The following is a 26,938-nucleotide window of genomic DNA, read 5'->3' as shown; positions in this document are numbered from 1 at the left end:
TCAAACTAGAGTCGCATTTTCTGCGATTTATTTCAGTATAACTTTGAAAACGAAGTTACAGAAAAAACTCATGCAGCTATGCTGAAGCCTAGTCGGAAAAAGTTACCAAATGCCCTTTGAGTTCCGAACACTTTTATAAATGAACCTTAACCCATGAAATGTTTTTGTGTACGCCACTGACACTGCTATCTTGATTGACAGCTGCCTGCCAGTTTCTTGTATGAGTTTTGAAATGACCGCATGTTATCACTGTACCAAATATAAAATAAACACTCAAAATATTGCAGATGACAAGTATTAACGAACAACACGTAGAAATGACGAAAACAACAATACATTACACAGTATATAGCACATGGTCATAATATTTGCTTCATAACGTTTGAGGCGTGCTTTGGAGCTGTTCAAACGTCATGACACCCAATAACGCTCGTCATCAACCGGCAAAGGTGGAGTGAAAGTCATGTGATATTTGAACCACCCCTTTGCACAAAACAAAAATTCTTTTAACGTCAGTCGCTGTAAGTATCGCGAGAGGAAAATGAAGAGCGGGACGGAGAACGGTCACGTGACCAAGACCGGCTGCTGCATCTAAAAAAATATTTAAGATTCGTCACAAACGTATTGATAAAACCTTCGTACATGAAAAATTCAGTTAGTGGAGCGTAAAGTCAGCGTGTCTTGGATGAGAGGCCAAAGATTCGCAGCCTTTCGGTGCAGTTTGAAAAACAGCATCGCAAATCTGCCATGATAACTTTATACAAGGATCGACCTTCGACCAAAATGCATATCAAACGTAGTGAAAGTCTGCTGAATTTGCTTTGAGAAGCATTTATCTGATAACTTAAAATTTGATTTACTTTCACTATGACGTGAAGCCAAAATACTAACAGGGCTGCACAAATCTTTCAAGTGGACTAAACAAGCGGGTATTGAATAGCAATAATTGCAGAGCTGTAAGATGTGAAAAATACCAACGCAAATCCAGACCAATTTCTTCCATTAATTATAAAGTTTATGATTGACCACGAGTGACAGAGAAAATTCTCATCTTCTACATACAGACGATGAAGGATGATTAAATTGATTATTGCTTTAACAGCGAATTCACTTTTGCAACAAGATAATTTAAATACAATAGGGCATCACTAACCAAGAGTTTATATAAATGCCACACGACACTAACTCACTCCCATATGACGTTCATCCCTATCCTGCGCAACGTAATACGTCGGCTGGGACACTCCCTCCGCAAGGGTGTCATATTTGAATAGCCCCATATTAGGACATTTACCATAAAAGCAAGATTTGGTGACTTTACCTCGTTCTGCTGCTAAGCCTTGATATGTCACTGCGATCACTACTTTGATCATATGAGCTATATCGCGGTCGGCGGCTACGTCTGTCACATAATAAAATCAAGATGATAATGTGGGATAACGTTTCCACGTTGGCTTTCAGCTTTACAAAAGTGCTACGATTTATAGTAAACTTTAAGTGTGATCGAATATTAATGCGTAGAGGTTGACTGGAAGTTACTCCACATGCGGTGTTTCTACAATTGACTTTTAATTGAGTGCAGCAAAATAATCAATGCACCGTTCATGCATTGCTGGCTCACACATTAAACATAGAAAAATAAAACAAGGCCTTGTGTTTATAGAAATAAAAAATCATGCAGAAAACACCAATTCGTGTTATGATGCCGCTTGACTTTATGGTAACTCGTGCTTTGTGATCTAATGAAAATTTCTTAAAACTGAAACGTTGGCCCAATCCTCCAATGATGGCTCAAGAATATCGATGTGAGGTGTAGCAAGCGTGATCAGGGGTCGCCAAAGAAAAAAAAATGAAGCGCGTGTGTAAACAATAACATACCTTCTCCCAGGGCGGTAGTGACGACATGGTCTGTCCATGTCACTTCCGGATGAAGAATATGATGACGTAGATCTCCGTCGGTCACGTGAGCTGCAATCATGGTAAACTTTGTCAATTAAAAGATTACAGTTCAATTTTTCAGAGTTGTGTCAACTCAATGAAATTTAGACTGAAGCTCAAGCAACTTTTGTTCTCGGAGTGGTTTCGGAAGTCGACTTGAAAACATGCGCATTCAATAAACTTTTGGGAATCCTAGGCTACTTTTAGTGTTTTTTCTTGGGAATTTTCAAACCGAAAAAGTTAAACAGGAAAACCGTTTCAGAGATTTTAATTTTTTAAAAGTGCCACCGCGTCGCTGCCAACATCCAATCCTCATGAGATGTCTAGATATTTTTTGTACTGTGTGAATAAAAGTATCGTACATACAAGGCTTGATAAACCAGGGGAAGAATAAAGTTCATGTGCTTGCCTTAACTTAGGTAACGTGGATACAATGACATTTGCCGTCTTTATCAGTTTGCAAATGGCTTTCCTTGAGACCTTCAAATCAGTAGTTAGCGTAATCCCAGACACATGGTGTTCTAGTTACGGCGATTTTTATCCACTCAAAAAGTACAAGCACTGAAATTTCAGAAAACTTACACACGAAGTGCTGTAAAATGGTTGCCTTGACAACCACATGGTTCAGCCTCAGCAAGACTGATATTTGTTGTTAGAATTAGTAAGAAGTCCGTCAATCAGAAACACGTCTGATAACGCAACAAAAATGTTTATGTGAATCTATATGACAATTTTAACCAGAAAAAACTACAAATACATGTGATCGAACAGCACCAACCTGCTCGATGAGAAGTACGAGCGAGATCTGCTGTGCCGGTTACGTCGAGACGACCTCCCTCGGAAGGAACGATCGCTCGAATAGGAGCGTGATCGGTAGCTGCAAAACATGACAGGCAATGTGCTAGGTGGCGCTTTTCTCAGCTATCTGTGCAAGATAGAGTAAGCTACGTGCCAGCAAGGGTTATTTTCTGACAGATGCTAAACCCATAACAATGCTAGCTCAATACGGTTACACTTATTGTGATATCCACTACAATAAGCTCATAGGAATGGAATCAAGATCGACTCGCACATTGTGGTATGTGCAATACGTCAGAGGCCACAACACGCTTCCAATACAAAACCAGCAAGTACTGAGAACGTTATTGGATATACAATTATACATCCGCCATTTACGCTTATTCATACATGTTGATAAAACGTCTGACGCTTCTGTACCTGCTATCGGAACTACTCAATGACCGGCCTCTCCCCCGGCGACCACTTGGAGAACGACTTGAGCTGTCCGACGAGTAAGACCTGGAATTATGAATAACTTTGACGGTTAGAAGACCTCAAATCGCCTCTACACCATCTAAATTATTGTTTAAACAATAAATACTACTAATACCGATACTACAAAAAGTGCTCAATGCCAGTCAGAGCAAATTACATCAAATATAGTTATTACTTTCTAAAACCGCTAAAGCCTGTTTCACCCTAAAAGTGGGATCATCAGAAGGTCCTGAAAAAAATGCAAAAGCAATAAATCGGTAATATATACTTGAAAAGATATTAAATATTATAACTTTAATTTAATCTACAAAAAACTCTCAGAATTACAAAGGGCTACCTCTATCTTTTGCGGTAACCGATGAAGGTAGCCCTTTGCAATTCTGAGGTTTTTTTGCAAATTAAATTAAGGTTATAATATTTAATATCTTTTTAGGTATTACCGATTTATTGCTTTTGCATATTGTTCAGGACCTTCTGATGATCCCTCGTTTAGGGTGAAACAGGTTTTAGCGGTTTTAGAAAGTAATAACTATATTTGATGTAATTTGCTCGTAACTATGGTTTATATGTTGTGATGAAGTTAGCACCACGCTATGTCAATCGTATGACTGGTGCGAAAGTGAGATTATAGGAACTGACCGTGAGGGATATGAACCATTATCCCAAAGAAAGTCAATCTGACACAGAGCACTCCACAACTCTAAAAAAAAAAAACGTCTTTTCAATGCAAGTAAATAATTTATCCGCTCATGGAACGCCTACCTTCTGCTACGCGACGAGCTTCCCCGTGACGACGATGAGTACCTGCGATGACGACGTGATTGATGGTGACGTTTCCTCCGACGACGTTTACGAAATAAACTACTCGACCGTGACGAGGCGGGAGAGGGGATATCACTGAGATTTCTATAACCATCAGGAAAAGATGAACATATTTTAAAACTTAGCCAGCAAATCAGGCCTCTTTGCATCGATTTAAGTAAGCAGATGTTTTTTGTTGTACAATTGTTTCAATGTTTGAAGACATTGTACCAACGCAAAACGATTGAACAGTTGTTCGGAAAAAGTACGTTTTTGAATAACTTTTCGTTTACTCAATAAAAGTAACAAAACAATGTTGCTTTCTTGATTTGTAATCTTCATTGAAGTCGTAGCGATAGTAGTGTAACCAAAGTGGACTTTACATTAACATAATCTACATATTTTGTTTTTCTACCTATTTTTGTTCACACAGATTTATACACATTAACATATGTCATTACAAAAATATTTTAAAATATTTGTTTCGACTAAAAGATGGCTTTGGACAGCCCCACCAGAAACGCAGCTCAAAGTGCTCAAACAAAATACTGTAATGTAATATAAAAAATTTGTAATGGATTAGAGAGTTATCTACCTGGCTCTGCACGTGGCTGGGCACTTGCTGGTGCAACAAGCATTAACATGTCAGTGAAACATGGGAACTGATCGACACCATGCAGTCATTATGTGATGCTGAAGAAGCCCAAAAGCTAAGAGTTGATCGCACCTTGCCACATTCGACAACTGATATTCATACAAATTTAACATGGATGCAACGTACTTATCGTCATCGAAAAATTTCTCAACTTTTTCTTTGGTGATGTCATGACTGGCAAACATCGCTGCCACTTTTTGATCGCTCAAACGCTGGGAGTCTGAAACATAAGTTTCACTAGCAAACACTTTGGTTGTTACGTAAACAATTAAACATGGTTTTAATCTGCAAACTGTTTTACTGAATTTCAACAGTGAAAAGTAAGACTGTGTACCGCATAACAATGTTTATATGCGGCTCGATTCACATGTAGCCTACGCACTTACGCAGTGGCAGATCCAAGGGGAAGGAGCGATTACCCAGTAAAATAGGTGTTGCGTGGGCAATTGTCCTTCCCCCAATAACACAGAAAAGTAACTTTACTCCCGATATATTTGAAAGGTCGGATTAATGTAGATCTACACTTCATTGTGTTTTCTCGAAATCACCCCACTAAGGTTACTTGCTGAATACGCCAGTTAGCCTACGTATCAAAGGTTAAGACAGAAATTTCTCGATTCAAAGCTAGCTTACATAAAACAAAGAATTTTCTTTTCTTCACAATGTAGATATTAACGACCTGTTTTAGCTTGATGCTGCATGTTCGTTGTGGTAATAGCGAATTGTACTAGGTTTCGGAACACAGTTCCTTAGTCATGTGCTATGACAAACGACGATCATGCTGCTAAAAGCGAAACTCAATCTATTGCACAATCTTCTTATCCCTGGACACGTGTCCGGGAGGAAGAAAAAAAAAACAAAACAAGCAAGATCTAACTTGGCACAACTTTTAAACAGTGAATGGAAAAAAAAAGTGCAATTATTAGCAATGACAGTAGAGGCATTATTAGGATTTAGCTATGTTGAGAAAGTAATCATAAACTCTGTTTATATTTTCGCATACCAAAGTAAACTGACAATTGCTTACCGAAAACTGGTTCCGGGGGCTTTTCAGGTTCATCTGTAGATTAACAACGTTAAAAGTATGCAATAATAATTAATAATGAAATGTTTCGCAAGACTTTTACACCTCAAAACATACAATCTTCACAAATTATACCAGACACTTCATTCATTTGACATGAAACGAGCTGAAAGAAAATATTTCGAACGAAACTTATCACTTTCTGCAAAGAACCTTTTTAACTTCTCAAAAGCTTGTAGTCGCTGAGAGTGACACTTGTAAAAAAGCAAAGTTCAATAAACCCCAAAGTATCATAACCTACTTTCACTTGGCAGAGGAGGAGGGGCATTGTCGTCGGGGAGTGCAGGCTGAAAACTCATTTCCACTGGCAGAGGCGGATGTCCTTGATGAAATCCCATAAACTGGGAGTGAAAATGATGAGGGTACATATGTCCTGGTGGTACGATGCCTCTTGGACCCATGTAAGGATGGGGCGTTGGATAGTAAGGGTTGTATAGACCCATTGCGCGAGAAGGGTGCGAAAGCATATTTGGAGGAGGATATTGAGATTGAGCAGTGTTAGTAATGACGTCAGAAGTGACTGGCGTCATAGCAGCTGATGTGGCAGGAGAGGTTGTTAAGGGGGTAGAAATAGCGGCGGTGGTTACAGTTGCAGTAGCATTTGCAGAGGTCTCAATTGCAGTGGAAATTGTTGAAGGTGTTTTCTGTTTTTCTTTGCGCTTTTTGTTTAATTTCTTTTGTTTCTTTCGCTTCTTTTTTGGCTTCGAGGGCTCAGATTCAGGCTTGGGAAGTTTAATGTTAAACACAAATGGCTTTTTCGAAGTTGCAACTGGTTCGTGAACCAAAAGATCATTTTCCTCAGTGTCGTCGTCGTCATCCTCATTCTCATCTTTGACATCCACAGATTTATTCTGAACCTTTTCGGAAACCTTGGATGCTTTGCTTTCCTGCACAGAAGTGCTAGGCAAAACTGGAGACGCAGTTGAAACCTGGAAAATTTCTTGTTTTACCACGGCGACTTTTTTAGAAATAGCTTTCTCTATCTTTGGCGATGGCAACACTTTATTTTCTGCTGAAGGACTGGGTTTAGATAACTTGCAAGTTTCAATTTTGTTTTTGTCCGATTCTTCATCAGACCAAATCCCAACATCTTGGACTTGTTGCTCTGGTGACGGAGACTTTATTGTTTTTATGACCACTTTTGGAGGAGTTATGGGCAAAGGTGGTTCATATTTGGGTATAAACCCAAACCCTCCGGGAACTGTGTCCGTAGATGAGGTAGCAACATTGAAAGGCTGGGAGTTCGAAGAAGAAGGTATCTCTTTATTTTCGTGGCAAAGTTCTGTGACGTGATCGGACGTTTCTCCTGGTTTCGTGGTTTCTAAGAAATAACAGTAAAGTTAAAACTAGTTCCTGGAAACTGTTGTAATATTGACAACCAACTGAAAGCAACTAACTAGGCCTACCTTTCGCAGTGGCTTGTTGTAACAGCAATAACTTTTGCTTCACATCGATTTTTTGTTTGGTTCTTTTATTTGGATTTTTCTGAACATCCAAAGCAGAGGACAACAAAGCATCAATGTCGTCGAAGTCATCTGCCATGTCAGTCTTGCCATTCTGTTTTGCGAAGAGAATAATGTTACATTACACTAACACCTTTGAATGTTAAAAAAGATATAAACAAAGCCAACATCAAATAATTGTCATTGTTTGCCAAGAATGGTTCGGAAACGCACACAGGATTTTTGCTGACTGTCATGAACAATGAACATATAATGCGTAATTCGTTCGAATGCTAAGCACGATGCTGATCACCATGGCTTTTACAAGAGTAATATCCATACTCATTACTCGTGTGACAAGCCAGGTAAATATTTTTGTGCTTGGTTTCTATTTCATATGCATCACAATCAGGACTCAACAAACAACTACGTCACTGCATCCGAGTAAAAGTAAAGCTTTTAAATCGCTTAGAACAAACAGAAGAAAAACTTTTCATGTATCTACTCACCACAACTACACACGGATATCTTCACATACAAAATAAAATCAACTTTAAAATACTTTAAAGTTTACAGAATCTGCAGGGTAATGATTATTATGGGCCTTCATTAAGACTGCAATTATGGAATTCAGCATGTGGCAACACACAGTTGTGTGCCTGTTGATGTGCTGCAGCATGTTTGATTTAAATAGCCTATGTAAATATGACAGATTTTGCTGACCCTCTTCTTATCGATGCGAAATTCTGTTTTTTTTTTTATCAGATTTCATGCTGTCAAACAATACAGTCCTTGTAACATTGCCACAAAGGAGTCGTTGTGAAGCACATCAACATTAACTAAACGTAACAATCCTTACCTTTAACATAGTTTCAGTTTTTTCAACCGGTTCTGAAATAAAACAAGAAGTAATTTGAAAATTGATCAAATTTCAACGCAACAAAGAGCGCGCGAGAGGTGGAATCGGATCGAAAGTAAATCACTGCAAACAGCTCTTATTTAAGTGACAATAAAATAGTTTTCTTGCACAATTGCTTTGACAATGGTGCAGATTTGATATACAGTAACTTAATCTTGCGTTGTAGTTGCAAAAAAGGTGGCCTTAAAAACTGAAAAAGCTTTTAAAATGGAAAGCTCCATCCGCTTGCTGCCATAGAAAAAGTGGGAGTGAAAAAAATACCTTTCTAGCACCTTGTGTTTAGAAGTTAATTGGTTATGGACAATGTTAGGTTGATATTAAAGTATGAAGGAACGGAGAAATATTTTGTACGAGAAAGATTTGAAGTTATTAAAAATATCTTCGAACTGCAATGGTTTTAATGTTTTCACAACAATAACTAATTCCAATGCAAACGAGAAGTAGCCGGTGCGTCAAAAGCTTTAGAAATTAAAAGCTTTGCAGAGTAAACTACTAAACCTTCTAAAAATATATGTGGAAAGAGAATAATCAAGACTTTACTGACGAGACTTTTGAAAAAATGCCTTACACATTCAATAAAGTCCGTAAATAACTAATTTTCAATTTACACATAAAAAAAAGAATACAGACAAGTACCTTCATCCTTCAAAGTCACTTGTTCTTCTTTGATCTGAGAAACATCTTGCTTTTGGTTTTTGCTCTCAACTTTTACTTCAACAATCTGAAACAAACAACCGACATGATAGATGAGTTGAATATGTCTTGGCGTTCTTACTATTTGCATAGTCATTTCTTATGTGGAGTTCTCACATTCTTGTGGGAGCGCTACCAAAATGAAATTAAGAAATTAGGTGATAAAAGAACACACTGAACAAACTACTGAAAAAAAATACATTAAGTGGAGAAAACTAAAATATTGCAAGCAAAATTTAAATATATATATTTTTTATTGGTTTATCAAATTCAAAGCAATGGTCGCAAAAGGTATGAGTCGCATTCAACGAGATCAAAACGAAGAAGCGTTTTCACAACCAAAATTTTTAAGAAATGAAACCATAAAACATTTAAGTCGCATGAGCGTTTTCACTTGAATCTTATGCGAAAGGTTATGCTATCAAATTTTATTTTTTTCCCCAAAAATTGCTGCACCTCTTCTTCTATCTCCTCGCCAAACTCTAAGGGCGGTTGCCATGGCAGCTGGGGTTCCTTGCGTGGCTTTTTCTTTCTTTCCCTCGACGCAGGAACTGGTTGCAAAGACTTCGAGGAAGCTTTCGCTGAAAAACAAACGTAATTTACTAATTTTACAAATATAGAACATTGTTCTGCTATAAGAAATGTTGTAAGAAAAAATGCAACAAACTTTGTTCGTCTCATAAAAACAACTCGGAGCCAATAACTACTTCGCTTATTAAGCTATTTTCAATATTTGCATTTACGGTTAATTTTCTTTAATACGATCATCTGTAAATATGCGTTTTGCTCCAAAGACGGTGGTCGTATTGCCGGAGTTTTATAACACTTCAAAAGCAACTGTGTCGAATGCATACAAAGCACAATTTCATTTTGAAGATATCAGAAATAGAGAAAAATGGAGGAGTCACTGCAGACAACTGGTCGAACCTGATGTTAGGAATGAAGATCAGACTTCTATGAAACAAAATGAAAACAGACAATACTCACCACCCTTCTTGTGAAGTTTCTTCTTGGTGCGACCTAGCAATGGTTTATCATGAGATGCTGGGCTCTCGGCGACACCTACTTTGTTCTTTCCAGGCACGGGAGTGGAAACGAAAGAATTTTCACCCGAAAAATCAGGCGCTATCAACAAATACAAGTTACAATTGAATGAAAATCACCTGGAACGTGATGGTTGGTGGAGAAAGCATGCATAGTGCATACTGCATAGTTTGCATACACCATTTCAAAAAAGAAAGTAACCTTAAACAACACCAAGATGTAATCCCTCATCAGAAACACTAGCATGACATCCTTTGCATACTCTTCAAAAATTACAAATTCAGCGTCCAGTTGGCAGTCACTTACAAGATGCAGATCTGGAAGACACCATCGATGGATGACCTTGAGAGTCGTCAGAGCGTGATGATAATCTCCTCAAGCTACCTGAGGAGTATCTGTCGACGACAGAAGAGTTTTCATCAGTGCAATTGAGACATCCTATATCAAATCCACTATTTCGCTCGACTTAAATGTACCTCATCAGACAATTTTTTTGTTAAAAAATTTAATTGTTTGGCAACATGATACGAATTTGTATATTATACAATGCATAATGCATATACAATAATTCTACTAATAAATAACATTAAGAAACCTCGCGTATAAAAATCAATGATCGAATACAAACCTTTCAGAAAATGAAGCCGACGATCGGTGACCTGATACCGAATTGTCGCTAACAGAGTAACTGAACAAAAACAAAAAAAACAATGTGCAATGCGCTTATGTAAGTATGAGCTTATACGCTAGAGCTCAGAGATGTCTTTTTTTGCAGGGTAGGCATTGAAGAAGAAACTGAAAGTGAAAGCTAGCTTAATTTCCAACGATTTGTAGATTAGAAACTCTAATAAAAAGTGCTTTCTTAATTATTGGACACTGAATTTTTCTTTCAAAAACACACTGCTTCACATGTTGCACAGTTAGCGATCTAACATGGTTGTTTCAGTGATCATGTCAAATGATACTCAATTGTATCTTTTGCTGTATCACATATGCATGAAATTCTGGAGGCTGTTGGGTAAACCACATGGTGATCGGAGTTAGTTAGGGCACTTATTTCAATAGTATTATTATAAAATCTCTGATTCACAAGCAATTACCGACGTTGACGTTTTCGGCGTCGGTACTCGTTTGATGACGTGCGTGATGAGTATGAGGAAGTTGAACTTCTTCTCTGTTTGGAACGTTTGCGGTTCTTGAGAGATCTATTCCTGTTGTTAGCAAATGTAGCTTGGCAAAGAAAAGTTTACAGCAGCATATAATAAAGTATAAAAACCTTGCAGCAAACATTAAGTCAGGTACAGCTCTTCCAAGAGCACGAATTAGCATGCAGTGTGTAACACGGTGGTGAGCAGAACAAAGTTTCATCTTGCGGATTGGACTCATGATGTCAACTTCCTTGTCGTGAGCTCCCGAAATAGGCCAATGACAACAAACTGAGACACATCAAGGCATCTCTGGGGTGGTACAGATAAACCCTTGGCCCAAAGAATGAAGAAAAAGCCTCGTCACAAAGAAGAATCTAGCAGAGGTGGCTACACTTCAGAGAAACAAGTCCATTTTTTGTCACATCAATTGAGCAAGCCGCCCCGTCACACACCAAGTGGCAGAGACCCGCCTGTTGAAACAGTAGCAAAGTTTCTCTGTAAACTTTAACATTGACTACCACCGGTTAGTTAAATCATTTATATTGTTTAACATTAAATGAAAGTCATTTGCATTTTAGATCCACACATAGAGGTAAACCGTTTGAAGCTGAAAGAAATTCCAAAGCAGTAATTTTGACAATTCTTAAAACTGAACCACATCGATCGCTTACACACCTCTGATAGTGGTGACGTTCTCTGTCACGTGACGAGTCCGAAGAACCTTCTCTCAGCATCACTTTGCCGCTAGTCGGTGTTAAAGGCTTTGTTTTTGTACTGCTTCTGTGCTTCGATGAAACTGATGAGCCGTTTTTTGATTGTTTTCCAACTCTGATGTTCAGTTAAAATGTGTAAGTTCAGTTGGTATGTTATGGCATTGACTATGTTCATAAATGACATTACAGCTTGTTTATGTACTAATAACATGGAAAAAAAGGAAATTTGCAGCATTCTCAAAAATCGGTTGCATACGAAATTGTAATCAGAATAAATCTTGTATCAGATAAATCTTAACTTTAAATGAACTCAAAAAAAAACTAATGCAAAAAAATGTCACACTTAGTTAGTTTAGTTAGACATTTTATTAAACATCAAGTTTAATAAAATGTCTAACTAAACTATTGAGGTAAAAGTGCCCACTGAGCTTCTTATGGTAGCAACAGAAACAAAACTTACGTTTGTTGATTCGGCGCTGAGGTTGATCCCTTCTCTGCAAAGTGATCATCAAAAGTTACAATAAATTTAAGAGAAAATGCTGCTTACGAAAACTGTTCCGAAATAAATATTCATTAATCCCATTTAAGATGGCAAACCGATAAAACTTCATTGTGTTTGCGATTGTACTAACAATAATGTACAACACTTTTAAATAGGAAAGATATAAAAATTATGATTAAACGCTTACTGTGATTTTCCTGGATCTTCTTTTTCTTTTTGTGTTTGTGCCGCAACTTTGAATGATAAAAAGAATAAAAAATAAAGAAAGATAGTTAAAATTCTACTAACAGCAATCATCCTATAAAATTTGTTTTTATCGCTTTAACATCGCCAGACATGGGAATTATGTGCAAAGTGAAATATATATCGGTTTTTCGTTTGATTTCTTTCCATTTGACGGACATTTTTCGAAATTAACTATATTTTGCACGAATTTGTCATATTTTGGGCTACTTTTGGGCTTGCTTCATCGCTTATGACAATCAGGCTATTTTTCATTAGCATTGGGCTGGAAATTTTTCAAAGCGTGTGACAACCTTGGTGGTAGCGGCAAAGGAAAGCCATGAAGCTGGCGACTTTGAAACGATGTAAGAAAGGGCAAGTATGGTAGCTAAAATGGAGTATCGACAAAGCGTATGCAACCACTCCAGAAAGTTTCACATCTAATAAAATAAAACGATTGATGCACGTTTTATGTTACAATTCCTACAGTGCTGTGTTAACTAGAAAGTAGAAAGCTAACACATTTAATAATCAAGAATCGTTGCTTCTCCCGATGAAGTCTAAAAGAGTGAAAAAGAGGCTCTGTCTGCAATCATTGTTCTTTATTGAACAATGCACATAACTCGATGGGATTAACAATACATATCTCATATCAAACGAAATAACAAGTCGTAAACAGTATAGTTATTTACGAAAAGGACAAACTGCGTTGAACCAACGCGCTGATTTCCGTTACGCCATAATCCTTCCTGCATAGATATGACAAGCAATTTCAAAAACTTTTATCCTATCATACTTTTTGCGGCTCAAGTAGCTTTTCGTAGCCCACAACACCGCTAACAATCCGACCGTCCCCACTGTCTTTCAAGCGCTCGTCCATGTCTGAGACATCTGACAACACAGATGTTCTGTAAACAATCTGGCGGTAGTTGCTTAGTGATCCTCATTGGAAAAATATGCTATGGAACCATATACAGCAAGACATGCGAGGTGCTATCAACTGGTAGCTTTTGAAATCATTAATGCTAATTTAAAAGTGTTTTGGTTCATTGAGATTATTTAAAAAACTTTTCCTACAACTTCTCAGTTGGGACCCCTTGGAATCATTAGGTTGCATCTAAAAACTATCCAAACAAAATCTGACCAGACTTGGCTCAGTATTGAAAAATAATATTACACTTCTTAAGTGGATAGATAGGACAAAAATCAAATTATTTGGGCGATTATACTTAGTGAGACAAACAATCCAGTTGACTATCCTATCGCCAACGTACCATTGTCAATGGATGGAGACATCGATTGCCGTTCTGGAGTGTCCCATTTACTTCTTGTAACATCTTTTGTGCCAAGGGATTCCTGTTTCTGTTATTAAACAAAAACTATCAAACACAGTTATATTATTGATAACAATTCATTTTCCTTTAAAAATGTCAAACAAACCACCAGTAAACTTAGAATTTCTTAAAAACCAAGCTTTTCCACACACAAAAATTGTAAACACAATATCAGACTCAGCACCCGTGTACTCATTTTGTTAATGATACCTCACCACAGGGAAACATAACAAAGGCCAATAACAATAAATCCCCCGACATACATAGCACTAAAAGCTCGTTGTTAGTGTCAAAAAATATAAGATAACTGTTAGCGCTGTAAGTGACAGCCGACAATTTCTACTTGAAAAGCATTTGGACATACACTGTACATCACATTGTCTCCTCCTATATAGTATGAAATTTATAGAAATTTAACACAAACATGTAAATACCATTCTGGATTTTTTTGGTAAAGTTGCTCTTGAATTTTTCTTCACATTAGGCTTGGCCACCGGTCCAAATAAACCATCATCAAATGTATTGCTATGACAAAAAACAAGTCAGAAAATGGTATCAATTGCCATTCATGTGAAAAGCTCTAGCCGCGTATTGGCTTCATTGATCAGCGTTCACTGAGTGATTAACGGTTGGTTCACTCTGGAGTCTGGAAGCATCAAACAGTGTCCTGTGCAAGTACAAACGAAGGGGCGCGATCCCAGTCAACAAACCATTCTAACATTGTAAAAATGGACTGATTTTTTTTGCCTGGGATGGACTGGTCAGCAAATTTGCTCTTTTTTTACATTGACGCAACGTCTCACGACGTTGTCAAACGTCGAATCTAGTAAAAAAGGGCATATTTGCTGACTGGGGGTCCATGCAGCTACAACATCACGTGTACCACCGCAAGATCAATCAATGCAGTTTGTTTTTCCCTGGGCATAAACAGTAAACACATTATGCAAAAATAATAAAACTAATTATAAACTTCTTTTTTTCATAATTAATATGTTTATTCTATGCTATGCTGTTGAAAAACAGATAATACATCGACTTATTGAGTGGTTAAACATTCTATTTCTATTAAAGTTTTAAGAATCAGCAAATTAGTTTGATCGGAATTTATGACAACGCCAATGCTGAAGTATTGCGGAGTGGCGCCCCTTCGAATATAGCATTGATTTATCTGAAATGTAATGTCTACGACCCTTCTTAGGCCAGCGGTTCTCAACCTGTGGTACGCGGGCATTTGCCTGGTGGTCCGCGAGCAAAGTCTGAAATCGTTGTTTTTTAACCCTTTGCATAAAAGTTGTTAATTTTATCAAGGCTCATCCACTAAATTGTCGTCTCTTTGCTTCATTATGTTCGAGTATGGATCTTGATCATGAACAGCTACTGATGCATACTCAAGTTCGCTGGTTATCAAGGGGAAAAGTGTTTAACAGACTGTTTGAGTTACGTGATGCTGTGAGAGAGTTTCTTGGACAAAAAATCCAAGCTTGTTGCTTATTTCAACGATAGCTTTTGGTTGCTGTTCTGGCTTATGTGGCTGACATTTTTGAACAACTGAATAAACTTAATTCATCGCTGCAAAGAAAGCAGACAAAGTTAATTACCCTCAGTGATAAAGTGTCTGACTTTAAGAAAAAACCTTATCTTTGGGAGACAAGATTATTGCAGAGGTAAATTTGACATGTTTGATCAATTGTACGAATTCACTAAGAAACCAGAAAATGCTGAAATCAATAAACAACTGTTGATGAATTTTATTTCTGACCATACTCAGTCACTGCAGGATCAATTCAACTTCTACTTTGGTGATTTGAACATTCAGAGTTTTTCATGGGTTTCCAGTCCGTGAACTGACCAGTGACACTACTTTGAATAATATGTTGCATCCATCTGAGAGTGAACTTGATAAAATTTTGGATACAAGCTTCACATGAGTATCCACAACTGTCTTAGAAAGCTTTAAAAATAATTTTACCTTTTGCGACATCTTACAGTATCTTTGTGAATGTGGATTTTCTGCACTGGTTACAATGAAAACAAATTATTGTTCTCGTCTTGAAGTCGAAGATGAACTCCGATTGAGTCTTTCAAGTATTACACCTCGTTTGGATATGCTATGCTCAAATGTGCAAGCTCAAGGCTCGCACTCAATGTAGCAATCTTTCTAAAACCAACTAGGCCTACTGTTTATTACTTATCAAGCAATAAGTGACATTTGTTCGGTACAAGGGGAGGAGGAAGGGAAGTAGTGGTCCGTGACTGAGACACAATTTTTTTAAGTGGTCCTTGAATCTCAAAAGGTTGAGAACCTCTGTCTTAGGCTATGGCCTGCTGAACTTAATGCTGACGAAAAGCTGATTTACAATCATTAGTTGGTAAAAAAATTTAAAATAAGATTTATATCGTCTCACAAACGTTTGATACTTTTAGTGGCTCATTGTATGTTAGCTTCTCAAGAAGTACCAAACATATTCGTGGACACGCCCATCACCTGAATCAGGCATTCAGTGCAAAACAAAAGGAAATATCAGTTCTGCTGTGATTTTGGTAAACCTAATATCCGCCATTTTGCCAAATATGACTTTTTTGCATTTTTCTACGTTTAAAGACTTCATGCATCTCTTGACAAAAAATTGTGCCCGAATGTAGTATGGTTTTCGAGATAATTGGTGTCTAAAACCTAACATATTCTAATTTATACAATTTGGGTAGAGAGGTAACTCTTTTAAACCATAAACAGACATAACTCAGCAACAACACTACATTTAACATTATAAAAACAAAAAACAAAAAGCGAACGTTTTCGGCTAGTCATATAGCCCTTTTCAAGCCTATAAGAAAATACATTATTAAAAGAAATGTTAAAGAATCATATAGTATCACAGCAAAAATATGGTCAAAGCTAAACATTTGAGAAACTGCCTCGCTCACACAAAATGATAACTGAAAATTACACAGCACAACGGGTCAAGTATTTCAGAGGTAAAATTAATTGATTGTTCAGACAAGGACTCAGGCAGATTACGCAAGAAAGACAGAAGCACAAGAGATAGTGGCACAAAACAAAGTAAATGCGAGAAACACAAGACGTGATAATTCAATCAAAAAACTGCTAAAAGGTAAGAAGCTCCGCAAGCAAATAATTGCCTGTTGAGCCCTGGGTTTAAAGATTTGATGATCAATGCCTCGTGAATCTTGGTGTCGAATTCGGACAAACACTTACGAACAATTTTGAAAGACTGCAAAGACGGTTTATTGTTAGAGCACGATTGGCAGTTTCTAATATGGTCTTTAATTGCACTGTTTTTATTAAAATTAGCTAAATTCAAATGCTCTCCCACTCTCGTCACCAAATGTCGTGTGGTCATACCAACGTATGACGATCTCGCATCATGCGAGCAAGTGAACTTATACACGACGTTAGAACATAAGCGGAAAGGAGTTTTAGACTTCAACTGAAAATAATAACCAGCTTTAAATGTTTTATAAACGGGAAAAATCTTAACGTTAAACTTCAAGGCAATAAATCTGGACAAACTTGTGGCAAAACGTTTGGATTCCTTGCCAACAAACGGGATTGTTAGAAAGTTTTTGAAATCAGGTTCCTCAACTGGAGACGTAGTGGAAACCGAATTCAAAAATCCTCTAAGAACCTTGTTAAAAAACCAAGTCGGATAATGATTAGCACCAAAGTATGAGCGTAATTTATTAATTTCATTGTTGAAACAGTCATTGTTCGAGCAAATGTCGCGAGCTCGCGAGATAAGGCACTTGATCAAAGCAGATTTGTAATTAGACGGGCAAACAGCGCTGAAATTAAGGAAAAGATTAGTGTTTGTAGGTTTACGCCAGACCCAAGTATCAAATCCATTACCATTTATCTTGATTTCTACATCCAAAAAAGGTATAGTCTCCGTTGCTTTTTCTACAGTAAAATTTATGTTTTGATGTTGCGTATTGAGTACTTCAAGAAACTGTGAACAAGAATTATCGTTATCAAATATGGCAAAAATGTCGTCAATATAACGTAAGTAAAGCTTGGGAAAGAATTGGGAAGTATTTTCAGAAAAAATCTCATTTTCAAGGTGGGCTAGAAAGAAATTGGCAAGAGTGGGACCCAGAGGCGAACCCATAGCCACTCCGTCAATTTGCTTGTACAATTTATCTTTGTATAGAAACATGCCCTCTGTGGCTAAATGGTTTTTTAACAAGGTTCTTAGAGGATTTTTGAATTCGGTTTCCACTACGTCTCCAGTTGAGGAACCTGATTTCAAAAACTTTCTAACAATCCCGTTTGTTGGCAAGGAATCCAAACGTTTTGCCACAAGTTTGTCCAGATTTATTGCCTTGAAGTTTAACGTTAAGATTTTTCCCGTTTATAAAACATTTAAAGCTGGTTATTATTTTCAGTTGAAGTCTAAAACTCCTTTCCGCTTATGTTCTAACGTCGTGTATAAGTTCACTTGCTCGCATGATGCGAGATCGTCATACGTTGGTATGACCACACGACATTTGGTGACGAGAGTGGGAGAGCATTTGAATTTAGCTAATTTTAATAAAAACAGTGCAATTAAAGACCATATTAGAAACTGCCAATCGTGCTCTAACAATAAACCGTCTTTGCAGTCTTTCAAAATTGTTCGTAAGTGTTTGTCCGAATTCGACACCAAGATTCACGAGGCATTGATCATCAAATCTTTAAACCCAGGGCTCAACAGGCAATTATTTGCTTGCGGAGCTTCTTACCTTTTAGCAGTTTTTTGATTGAATTATCACGTCTTGTGTTTCTCGCATTTACTTTGTTTTGTGCCACTATCTCTTGTGCTTCTGTCTTTCTTGCGTAATCTGCCTGAGTCCTTGTCTGAACAATCAATTAATTTTACCTCTGAAATACTTGACCCGTTGTGCTGTGTAATTTTCAGTTATCATTTTGTGTGAGCGAGGCAGTTTCTCAAATGTTTAGCTTTGACCATATTTTTGCTGTGATACTATATGATTCTTTAACATTTCTTTTAATAATGTATTTTCTTATAGGCTTGAAAAGGGCTATATGACTAGCCGAAAACGTTCGCTTTTTGTTTTTTGTTTTTATAATGTTAAATGTAGTGTTGTTGCTGAGTTATGTCTGTTTATATTCTAATTTGTGCAAGAATAATTTTCTGAAACCTGACATATTCATCTACTCCAATTACATAACAGGATATCGTCACGTGACACTGTGACAGCCATAATTTCAGCAGCAACTGCAGCAGGCTACTTCATCACATCTTACATCTCTTGAGTTGCATGTAGCGGATTTAAAAGCCTTTGATACAGTAGATTGGGCTAAAATGTTGCTAAGCCCTAAGCAAGCTTAATTATGTAGGCTAGCCTAAAAATGTCCGTCCGAACACACTAGCTTTTCTTTTCATTAAATGCCGCATAATTTACGTCTCGCCAATCAGTTTGATTTTTCGTAGCCTACTGGTGTACTGATGGCTTAGTTGACTTTACGTTACGCTAAATAACTTAGCTTGCATACGATTATTAAGATTTTAAAGCAGAGGCCCAGGAGTACGCTACTCAGTGTCTTTGGTCATTTTCAATCAACCGTACCAGATGTTGTGTAGCCAATGTAGTACGGTAGCCTTAAATGAAGGCATGGTTATTAAGTAGGCTACCAGCAACTGATTCTAAATCGGCGATAGCCTTTAACCTAGCGGGCTTCTGTGATATCAGCAAAGTTATCTACAGATTACAGTGACGAAATGATACACAGTTCTGGGAGAAATACAGAGGCTTACTGGTACTTTAGGTTTGATTTAGGCTTACAAAGCCAACATAGTGTGGTCAAATCCAATATTTAGCTTATATTAGGCTTTATCATACAAAAACATAACATTAAAAAAGCCAATAAGGCGGTTAAAGTCAACATCGAGGGTATATATTAGGTTTTATAATGCAAACCTCATACATTTTTTATAACTAGTTATCTTGAAAAACCAAATATACGCCATGTTTTAATAAACAAACAAAAACCTGCCTCAAATTTCATTCTTAAAAATTTTGTTTGGTTGTCCGTTCCAGCCTTACAAAAGTCAACTTCGAGTGTTTTACCTTGGTAATTTTACAGCTATAAACACAAAAAGTCGTTTATCTAGAAAACTTAAAAATGGCGGATATTTGGTTCAGCCAAATCACGGCAGAGTTGACGCTATGAGTAAGCTTTGTACAGGTTTAGTATTTAAGAAAACATATAAAATAATAATAATAAAAACCCTTACGACAGTTTCTTTTCCAAATGCCTCCTAACCATTGCAGCAACCCTAAATCAAGATAAATAAAGTTAACAAACCCTATCATTTTTACAATAATACACGTTGAATTAATGTAAAAAGAACGGAATTTGCCACCTGAGTTGCTGGAACACAATCACCAATGCAGAGTTTTAGTGAACATTTAAAACAAATTTTCAGTAAAACAATCTATACGGAAGGGTGTGAAATTACGGGCTAACAGTTCATGTATTTCGTAACCTCAAGACAGAATGGCCCGTTTCGGAGAATCCGATTCGGAGAAATCCCAGTTCGGAAACAGCCTTTTTCGGAGAAAACCGATTCGGTAATTTCTTAAATAGCGATATCTAGCATATTTAGTAACTTTAGATGAAACATTTTCGCTGAGACTTCATTTGCTTAACCTCTATTATAAGCTAATTTCTTTGAATAAACAGATGCCGCTGTGAGATTTTAGAAATCTCCGAAAAAGGTTTTCTACAAATTGGATTCTCCCAATAGTAGCAGACCGGCTTTGAGGATAGGACATAAAACTGGAAAAATCACTCACACTTCTCCTCTTTCATCGGATTCTTCACCCGACCAACGTCCTGTTGAGCTCTTCCTTTTGTTATCAACATCACTGTCCCAGCCACCATTCCTGTGAGGAAGAAGAGACAAATTAGATTCATTTTTTGAAGAAAACCAATAACGTTAAAACATGCAAGCTAGCAACGATGGAAATAGTGATGTTTTTACACGTTAACTGCAACATACAATTTCACCAAGCGCGAGATCATAGAGAGAATTTTTTTATCAAAATTATACACAACCATTTGCATAAAATGAAGAGCTTAAATGCATGCACAATAATTAAATAACACCTTAAACAAAAAACTTACAGTTACTACTTAACACTATTACATCATCATCATCTAAAACGTAATCATTTGAACTAGTCAGACTAACAACGAAAATTGATCTTATCGTTTTACAAAACAGAAAAAAAGTATAAATTTGCGTTGCCAAATTTTACAAATCAACTTAAATGACTTGGATACTACACTTGTTTTTGAAATCAGTTAGCAAAACACACACAATACCTTACCTCGGAAGCAATACCTTTTGTCAATACACTTTCTCTGCTGGAAACATAAGACAAACACTTGCTAATTTTTGACGTGGTGGCAAAAACGCATCACACTTAATTCGAAGTGTTATGTTAAATCAACGCAAAAATAACCAAGGTTTACTTTCAAAATATCATTAGCGACAGTGCGTTATACAATGAAAAAGTCATCACAATTGTTAGCAAAGTTTTAAAACATACGCACACTTCCTTAACACTTTTTTTCACGCAGCAAAATAGGTTGAAATGTGTAGGCTTGTAGCATGAGAAATTCCAGCTAAGGGAATAACTCGTTTTGACATTTTTATAATGTTTGCGGATGTAACCAGGACGTATTGTATACGTTGGTGTATCTCATATATATAATACTATGAAGTCAACACCACCAATACACAGTATAACGGTAAGTAATGCAAGCGAAATAGGTCATATAATTATACCCAAAATTTTCGAGGGCGAATATTTCATACCATATAGTTTCGGGAGAGAGTTTGCTTTCTTGTACCAAAGACAGGCAAGACACAACAATACCACAGGGTTGAGCATTTCAACAATAGGGGGCTTAGGTTAAGCCGAGAACGCTCGATTGTTAGATTAAGCCGAAAACATTCGATTGTTAAAGAAAAACCCTAGAAAAACCCTACAAAACTATTTGTAAATATGTAAAATATATTGTTGTAATGCTCAACCCTATGGTATTTCATACAAACCAAGTAAACCACCTGTGTCCTGTATCAAGGTTTTCATTAATTAGATGCATGATGAATTGGTTTACCTCATAAAACACCTACTTTTGTGTACAACTCACAATTTTAGTGGAGTATTCTAGCATTTTTAGTGTTCAGTTGGATCGTATATGTGTTATTTTTCATGCTGTGAAGCATGTTGCACTAGCGATTCCACATTAAAGTGTGTGCATTTGAAAAAGTAGACAATCGCCATAAGGGAATAGACGACTCATAAGTGCTATTCTAAGATACACTTACCAAAAACAGCCAAGTTTGTCCTGTGTTTGCAAATTGAATTATTAGATTACGTTAAGAGCACCAGAAACTTACATTAAAAAGCGTTTTACCAATGTTTAGTTGATGCAATTTAAGCAACACAAAGTTGGCAATTTACGTTTGGCTGCAAGGTTAGAAAATGATTGAGATGCCCAAGCGACAACACTGGTACGGTGGTACCCTTTGGAAAAATAAGAGCAGAACGAATCTGATTAGCTGATGTTGATACCGATTTAGTGACCAGAAGTATAAACACTTTATGAATGCTAGCTATCTTTAATAAAAACTCTGTTTGCATATACCGCTATTGCGCATGTTTTAAGTTAGAAAATACTTCACGAACAAAAATTATACCTAACTGTAAGCAACTTTCATATGCCTATAGTAAACTTGACACTTTCGACCACCACAGCCAAAATGTTAGAAAGTAATTGCTTGCAAATCGGTTGATGTTCCAGCAGAGAAAAGCGAATTGAAGGAAAAAAACACAAAAACAATAGTTAGGTATGTATGGATGCACAAGTTTTCAAAATCATACAAAGTAATCGTGCAGTTACTGCATTACGTCAGTAAAACGCAATACTTAAACAATTGATTACAATACGCTTTTGAAGACGTAGTTGAATCAAAAACCGAGCATATTATCACAAATCAGTCGGTTCTCGTATTAATGATTTAAGGTAAAAATTTAAAGAAAAACTTATATAATGCAGTATCTGTGTGAATGTACTGTGGGAAAGTTAACCTATAGGTTAGCTATAGAGCTGCAATAGTTATCAGAGCAAACTAAAGACAGCAACATGCTAAAAAGCTATATATTATCAAAAGTTTAATAACCAGAAATTTGTGTTTAGCATTCCAGTTTGACATGATTCAATGAGTTCTAGTAATATTAGTCGTTAACATTCCACTGTGGCAGCTAGGGGTGTTCAATTTCGATTTTCGATTCGATTTCGATTAAGGTGATATTCGAAATTCGTTTTTCGTATCGGACATATTCGAAATTGTAGCCGCCCTTTCGGCTGAACGCGGTTGAAAGTAACGCGAGTGGCGCGAAATCTGTCTTGTCGCATTTTGCAAGCGAAAAAATACTTCGACGCATGCGCATCGTCGATCACGTGACTATCACACGCTCTCGCGGGTCCAACGGCCAGTCCTGCACCAGGAATGCCAGGTTGGCATTTTTAATGCCAAATTTCTCTTAAGAATGAAGATAGCTAGGTTGTGCAATAACAGAAAGTGTAGACTGAGCTTTGTCGCAGTTTTATCCATTTTTACCGAATCCATAGGCGCCTAAGCCGTGGGGGGCAGGGCCGTAGCCAGACCGCAGAGCAAGGGGGGCAACTTTTTTAAGAGGGGGGGGGCGAAAAAATTTAAATGGGCAAAATCATTATCATTGTAGCTGTTGGCCGAGAATGTTGAGATTTTGCCAGGGGGAGGGGGGGGGCGAAATTTTTTTCAGGGGGGAGGCCCCCCTTGACCCCTGGCTGGCTACGGGCCTGCGCATATTTCTGTGTGGGGGCAAATTTTTATGCTGTATTGATATTGATACATAAAACAATAGATGAACTAGCGATCGGCAGCAGGAAAACACTTTTTGAATGCAAACCGCAACAGCTTCGCGATAAATAATCACTAGAACGAGTTGCGATGCTACAATCCAACACCAGACAACAAAATCTGTCATTTTTACATTGATTTAATGTCTGCAGACGTTGAATCAATGTAAAAATGACCGATTTTGCTTTCTGGGACATAGCAAAAATCTACCATTTTGTGTCGATTCAACGTCATCAGATGTTGAATGCACCCAAAAACAACATAATTTGCTTACGTAGACGGAGCGTGCGTTTAGCTTTATGCGCTTGCAAACATACTCGATGTCGCTTTCGAGTCGAAACCTCTGCACTCTGCAGTGAAATGTCGCGGCAGTGAATCGCTCGCTGTGAAAATGAACTTGAAGTGTTTGGGATCCCAGCGACCTCGGCTCCAGCGGAGCGATCGTTTTCAAAAGCTGGCCTGACCGTCACGAAGCTGAGATCCCGACTGACGAGTGATCATGTCGATCAGCTTGTGTTCATAAACACCAACTTGGGCCTGGAGCTGTAGACGTTATTTTGTGTTCTTTTTTTGCAAATTTTCATGGCTTTTTTTAGCGTTTTCTAGCGAATTTTTATGTCGTTTCTTTCAATAAAATCACATTTTGCAGTTTGGTGAATAGTTGTGATATTCGAAATTCGAAAATAAATTGAATTTCGAATATTGAAATAATCGAAATTGAACACCCCTAGTGGCAGCACTACATTACCTTCACAGAAATTTGTATCATACATTGCCTAGCGCTTCCACAACAGAAAAACAATATAAGTTATTCATACACATCAGTTTCTTTTTAAACTTTGCATGTCTATTCTCAGCAGTGCAGCTCGATTTTCATCTTAGTAATAATCTTCATAAAAAAAACCTAGACTCGGAGCAATACAAGTGGAACAGAACAAGGTGACAAACAACTTAAAGAACAAGAGCTATCTTTACATGTATTAATTACTATTACGTTATAATGACCTGGTTTTATCAAATGGAGAACTTGAATCTTTGCGCCATTTATCTTCACGAAATGGAGACTTTTTAAGGTTTTTGAGAGAACGTTGTCCCTTCTGCGCCTGTCGCCAATGTGGGGGTGTATCGCTCCCGGTGCGACCAGGCGTGACGCTGTATGGTCGTTCAAGGGAACTGCGTGATCTGGAGCGTGAAGGAGTGCGGTAGCGCTGTCACACAAATAATTGTTTCAAAATGACATGAAGATGCATGGAGATTGAGTGCTAAGGAAAAGGGTATGAAGAGCATAGCCGTAGGACATGACGGTCCAAAGGCAGCGAGCGCTACCCCACTACAAAAAAATGTGAATTTGGGCAAAAATGTACAGTTATTTGGGCAAATTAATCTTAGCATGATGTTTCGACATATTACTAGTTTAGAAACTTTGCAAATTGTTATGATTTTTGAGACGCAGTAACATTTTCCCCATACAATAAATGTAAAATGCATTTAGTGATGCACCGGAGGCAACATTTTGGCCGGAGGCATGATGTTCCAGATAGAGAATGCTTCCGCCTTTGTTAATATGCACCTCATATAATCCATGTTATAACCACGCAGCTGTTGGCAGTAGCGTTGACAGGGGAGCACGTCTTTTAGGTGCAGACAGTTAAGCGCCGGTCAAATAGGCGCACACACTGTGGCGTCAGGATATTTAGTTGCGGAGCACTGTGGCGCCCGGTCATTTAGGTGCTATTCCTAGTAAAGTCTGCAGATTATATCAGCTTGGCAGGTAGGGCAATGCTTTTCACACAAAATGTTATATTGAACAGAAAAATATATTATTTTGTTAACGCGCGCGCATTTATTTGAACTTGTTAGTCATGGCTTCAGTGAGTGAAGCTGCCTTATCTGCAATGCTTTTCACCCAAAATGTTATATTGAACAGAAAAATATATTATTTTGTTAACGCGCGCGCATTTATTTGAACTTGTTAGTCATGGCTTCAGTGAGTGAAGCTGCTTCAACCGGCAATGCTTTTCACACAAAATGTTACATTGAACAGAAAAATATATTGTTGTTTTTTTGCGCGTGTTCGGCATTTATTTATTGTTAGTCCAGGTTTGCGTCGGCGAAAGCTTTATCAATAAATTATTTAAGTTTCCGAATATTACTGAGTTCACTTTCAGTTAAGTCAAACAATAACTATACATTAAACATCAGTAAAAAACATACCGTAGCCTATTTTCAAGCGGATGGTAAAAATGTCAGTGTGCAGTGCCTGACTATACAAGTACAGCAAAGAACCCACTTAGCAAGTGGCAAGTGTGAAAAGCATTGCCCTACCTGCCAAGCTGATATAATCTGCAAACTTTACTAAGAATACTACCTAAATGACCGGGCGCCACAGTGCTCCGCACCTAAATATCCTGACGGCACAGTGTGCGCGCCTATTTGACTGGCGCCTAACTGTCTGCACCTAAGACATGGACCAGTTGACAGGGAGGTTCAGAGAGTACTTTTGCACCCGGGATGATTTTAGAGGCCTATAACCATTGTTGAACCCATTTTCAATCTTACATATAATATTATGTAGGACGCTCTTGGCTTATGCCGATTGAGCACTTTACTGGAGGCACCTTGCTATGCATTGCGCAAAGCTCACTGCTTGCAGTTTGAGCACTTTGGCAAAGTTGGCAGTAGTACCATTTTTGGTTACTGTTTAGGTACCACAAATGGGAAAATGTCACATGGAGGTATATATCTCCATGGCCATACTGATGAGACCGAAAGGTCGAAACGGTGTGCATTGTCTGCAGTTATGGACGCTCTTGACTTATGCCGATTGAGCACTTTACTGGAGGCACCTTGCTATGCATTGCGCAAAGCTCACTGCTTACTCTCTCTCTCTCTCTCTTTCGTTTGAGACTAGATCAAATTTCAGGGCAGGTGGTGGAGAGCCAGGTGAGTGTAGCTTCGTCCAGCGTTGCTATACCATGCGTTCCATTTGGTGCCTTGTAGATGGGACATTCGAGAACGACAAGGTCAGCAGTTTGTTCCTCCGCGCCGCATTCGCAGGCCGATGAGGGAGCCAGACCCCACTTGTGCATGTTGGAATGGAAGCGACCGACTCCGGTTCGGATTCTGTTGAGCTTGACCCAAGTCGGCCGAGGAAGGTCCATACCAGGGGGGCGCGCCACCGGGTGGGGCATAAAACCATGTAGTTTGGTGTCGGTGGCGCACCATGC

General features: G+C 37.9%; 1 protein-coding gene across 2 annotated transcripts in view; it reads right to left on the bottom strand.

Moving 5' to 3' along the window:
• The window catches only part of LOC145768209 (uncharacterized), a 34,640-nt gene continuing 7,702 nt past the window's right edge, over nt 1-26,938 (bottom strand). The window contains exons 11-36 of one of the 2 annotated variants that reach the window (XM_082579695.1): nt 24,717-24,919; nt 20,590-20,679; nt 20,028-20,069; nt 14,205-14,295; nt 13,711-13,798; nt 13,233-13,327; nt 12,402-12,447; nt 12,173-12,206; nt 11,675-11,827; nt 10,952-11,062; nt 10,480-10,539; nt 10,158-10,246; nt 9,795-9,932; nt 9,264-9,388; nt 8,751-8,835; nt 8,055-8,086; nt 7,160-7,310; nt 5,995-7,074; nt 5,697-5,729; nt 4,796-4,889; nt 3,976-4,119; nt 3,157-3,237; nt 2,717-2,815; nt 1,879-1,968; nt 1,322-1,402; nt 1-591 (exon numbers count right to left, since the gene is read on the bottom strand). In XM_082579695.1, the coding sequence (XP_082435821.1) occupies nt 513-591; nt 1,322-1,402; nt 1,879-1,968; nt 2,717-2,815; nt 3,157-3,237; nt 3,976-4,119; nt 4,796-4,889; nt 5,697-5,729; nt 5,995-7,074; nt 7,160-7,310; nt 8,055-8,086; nt 8,751-8,835; nt 9,264-9,388; nt 9,795-9,932; nt 10,158-10,246; nt 10,480-10,539; nt 10,952-11,062; nt 11,675-11,827; nt 12,173-12,206; nt 12,402-12,447; nt 13,233-13,327; nt 13,711-13,798; nt 14,205-14,295; nt 20,028-20,069; nt 20,590-20,679; nt 24,717-24,919 (3,414 nt within the window). In that variant the 3' untranslated portion in view covers nt 1-512. The remainder of the gene's footprint in view (nt 592-1,321; nt 1,403-1,878; nt 1,969-2,716; nt 2,816-3,156; nt 3,238-3,975; nt 4,120-4,795; nt 4,890-5,696; nt 5,730-5,994; nt 7,075-7,159; nt 7,311-8,054; nt 8,087-8,750; nt 8,836-9,263; nt 9,389-9,794; nt 9,933-10,157; nt 10,247-10,479; nt 10,540-10,951; nt 11,063-11,674; nt 11,828-12,172; nt 12,207-12,401; nt 12,448-13,232; nt 13,328-13,710; nt 13,799-14,204; nt 14,296-20,027; nt 20,070-20,589; nt 20,680-24,716; nt 24,920-26,938) is intronic. The other variant, XM_082579696.1, reaches the window with a different exon arrangement.

The sequence above is a fragment of the Aplidium turbinatum genome, chromosome 4 (assembly GCF_918807975.1).
Source record: "Aplidium turbinatum chromosome 4, kaAplTurb1.1, whole genome shotgun sequence".
Lineage (NCBI taxonomy): Eukaryota > Metazoa > Chordata > Ascidiacea > Aplousobranchia > Polyclinidae > Aplidium > Aplidium turbinatum.
This window is presented reverse-complemented; position numbering and strand designations above follow the sequence as displayed.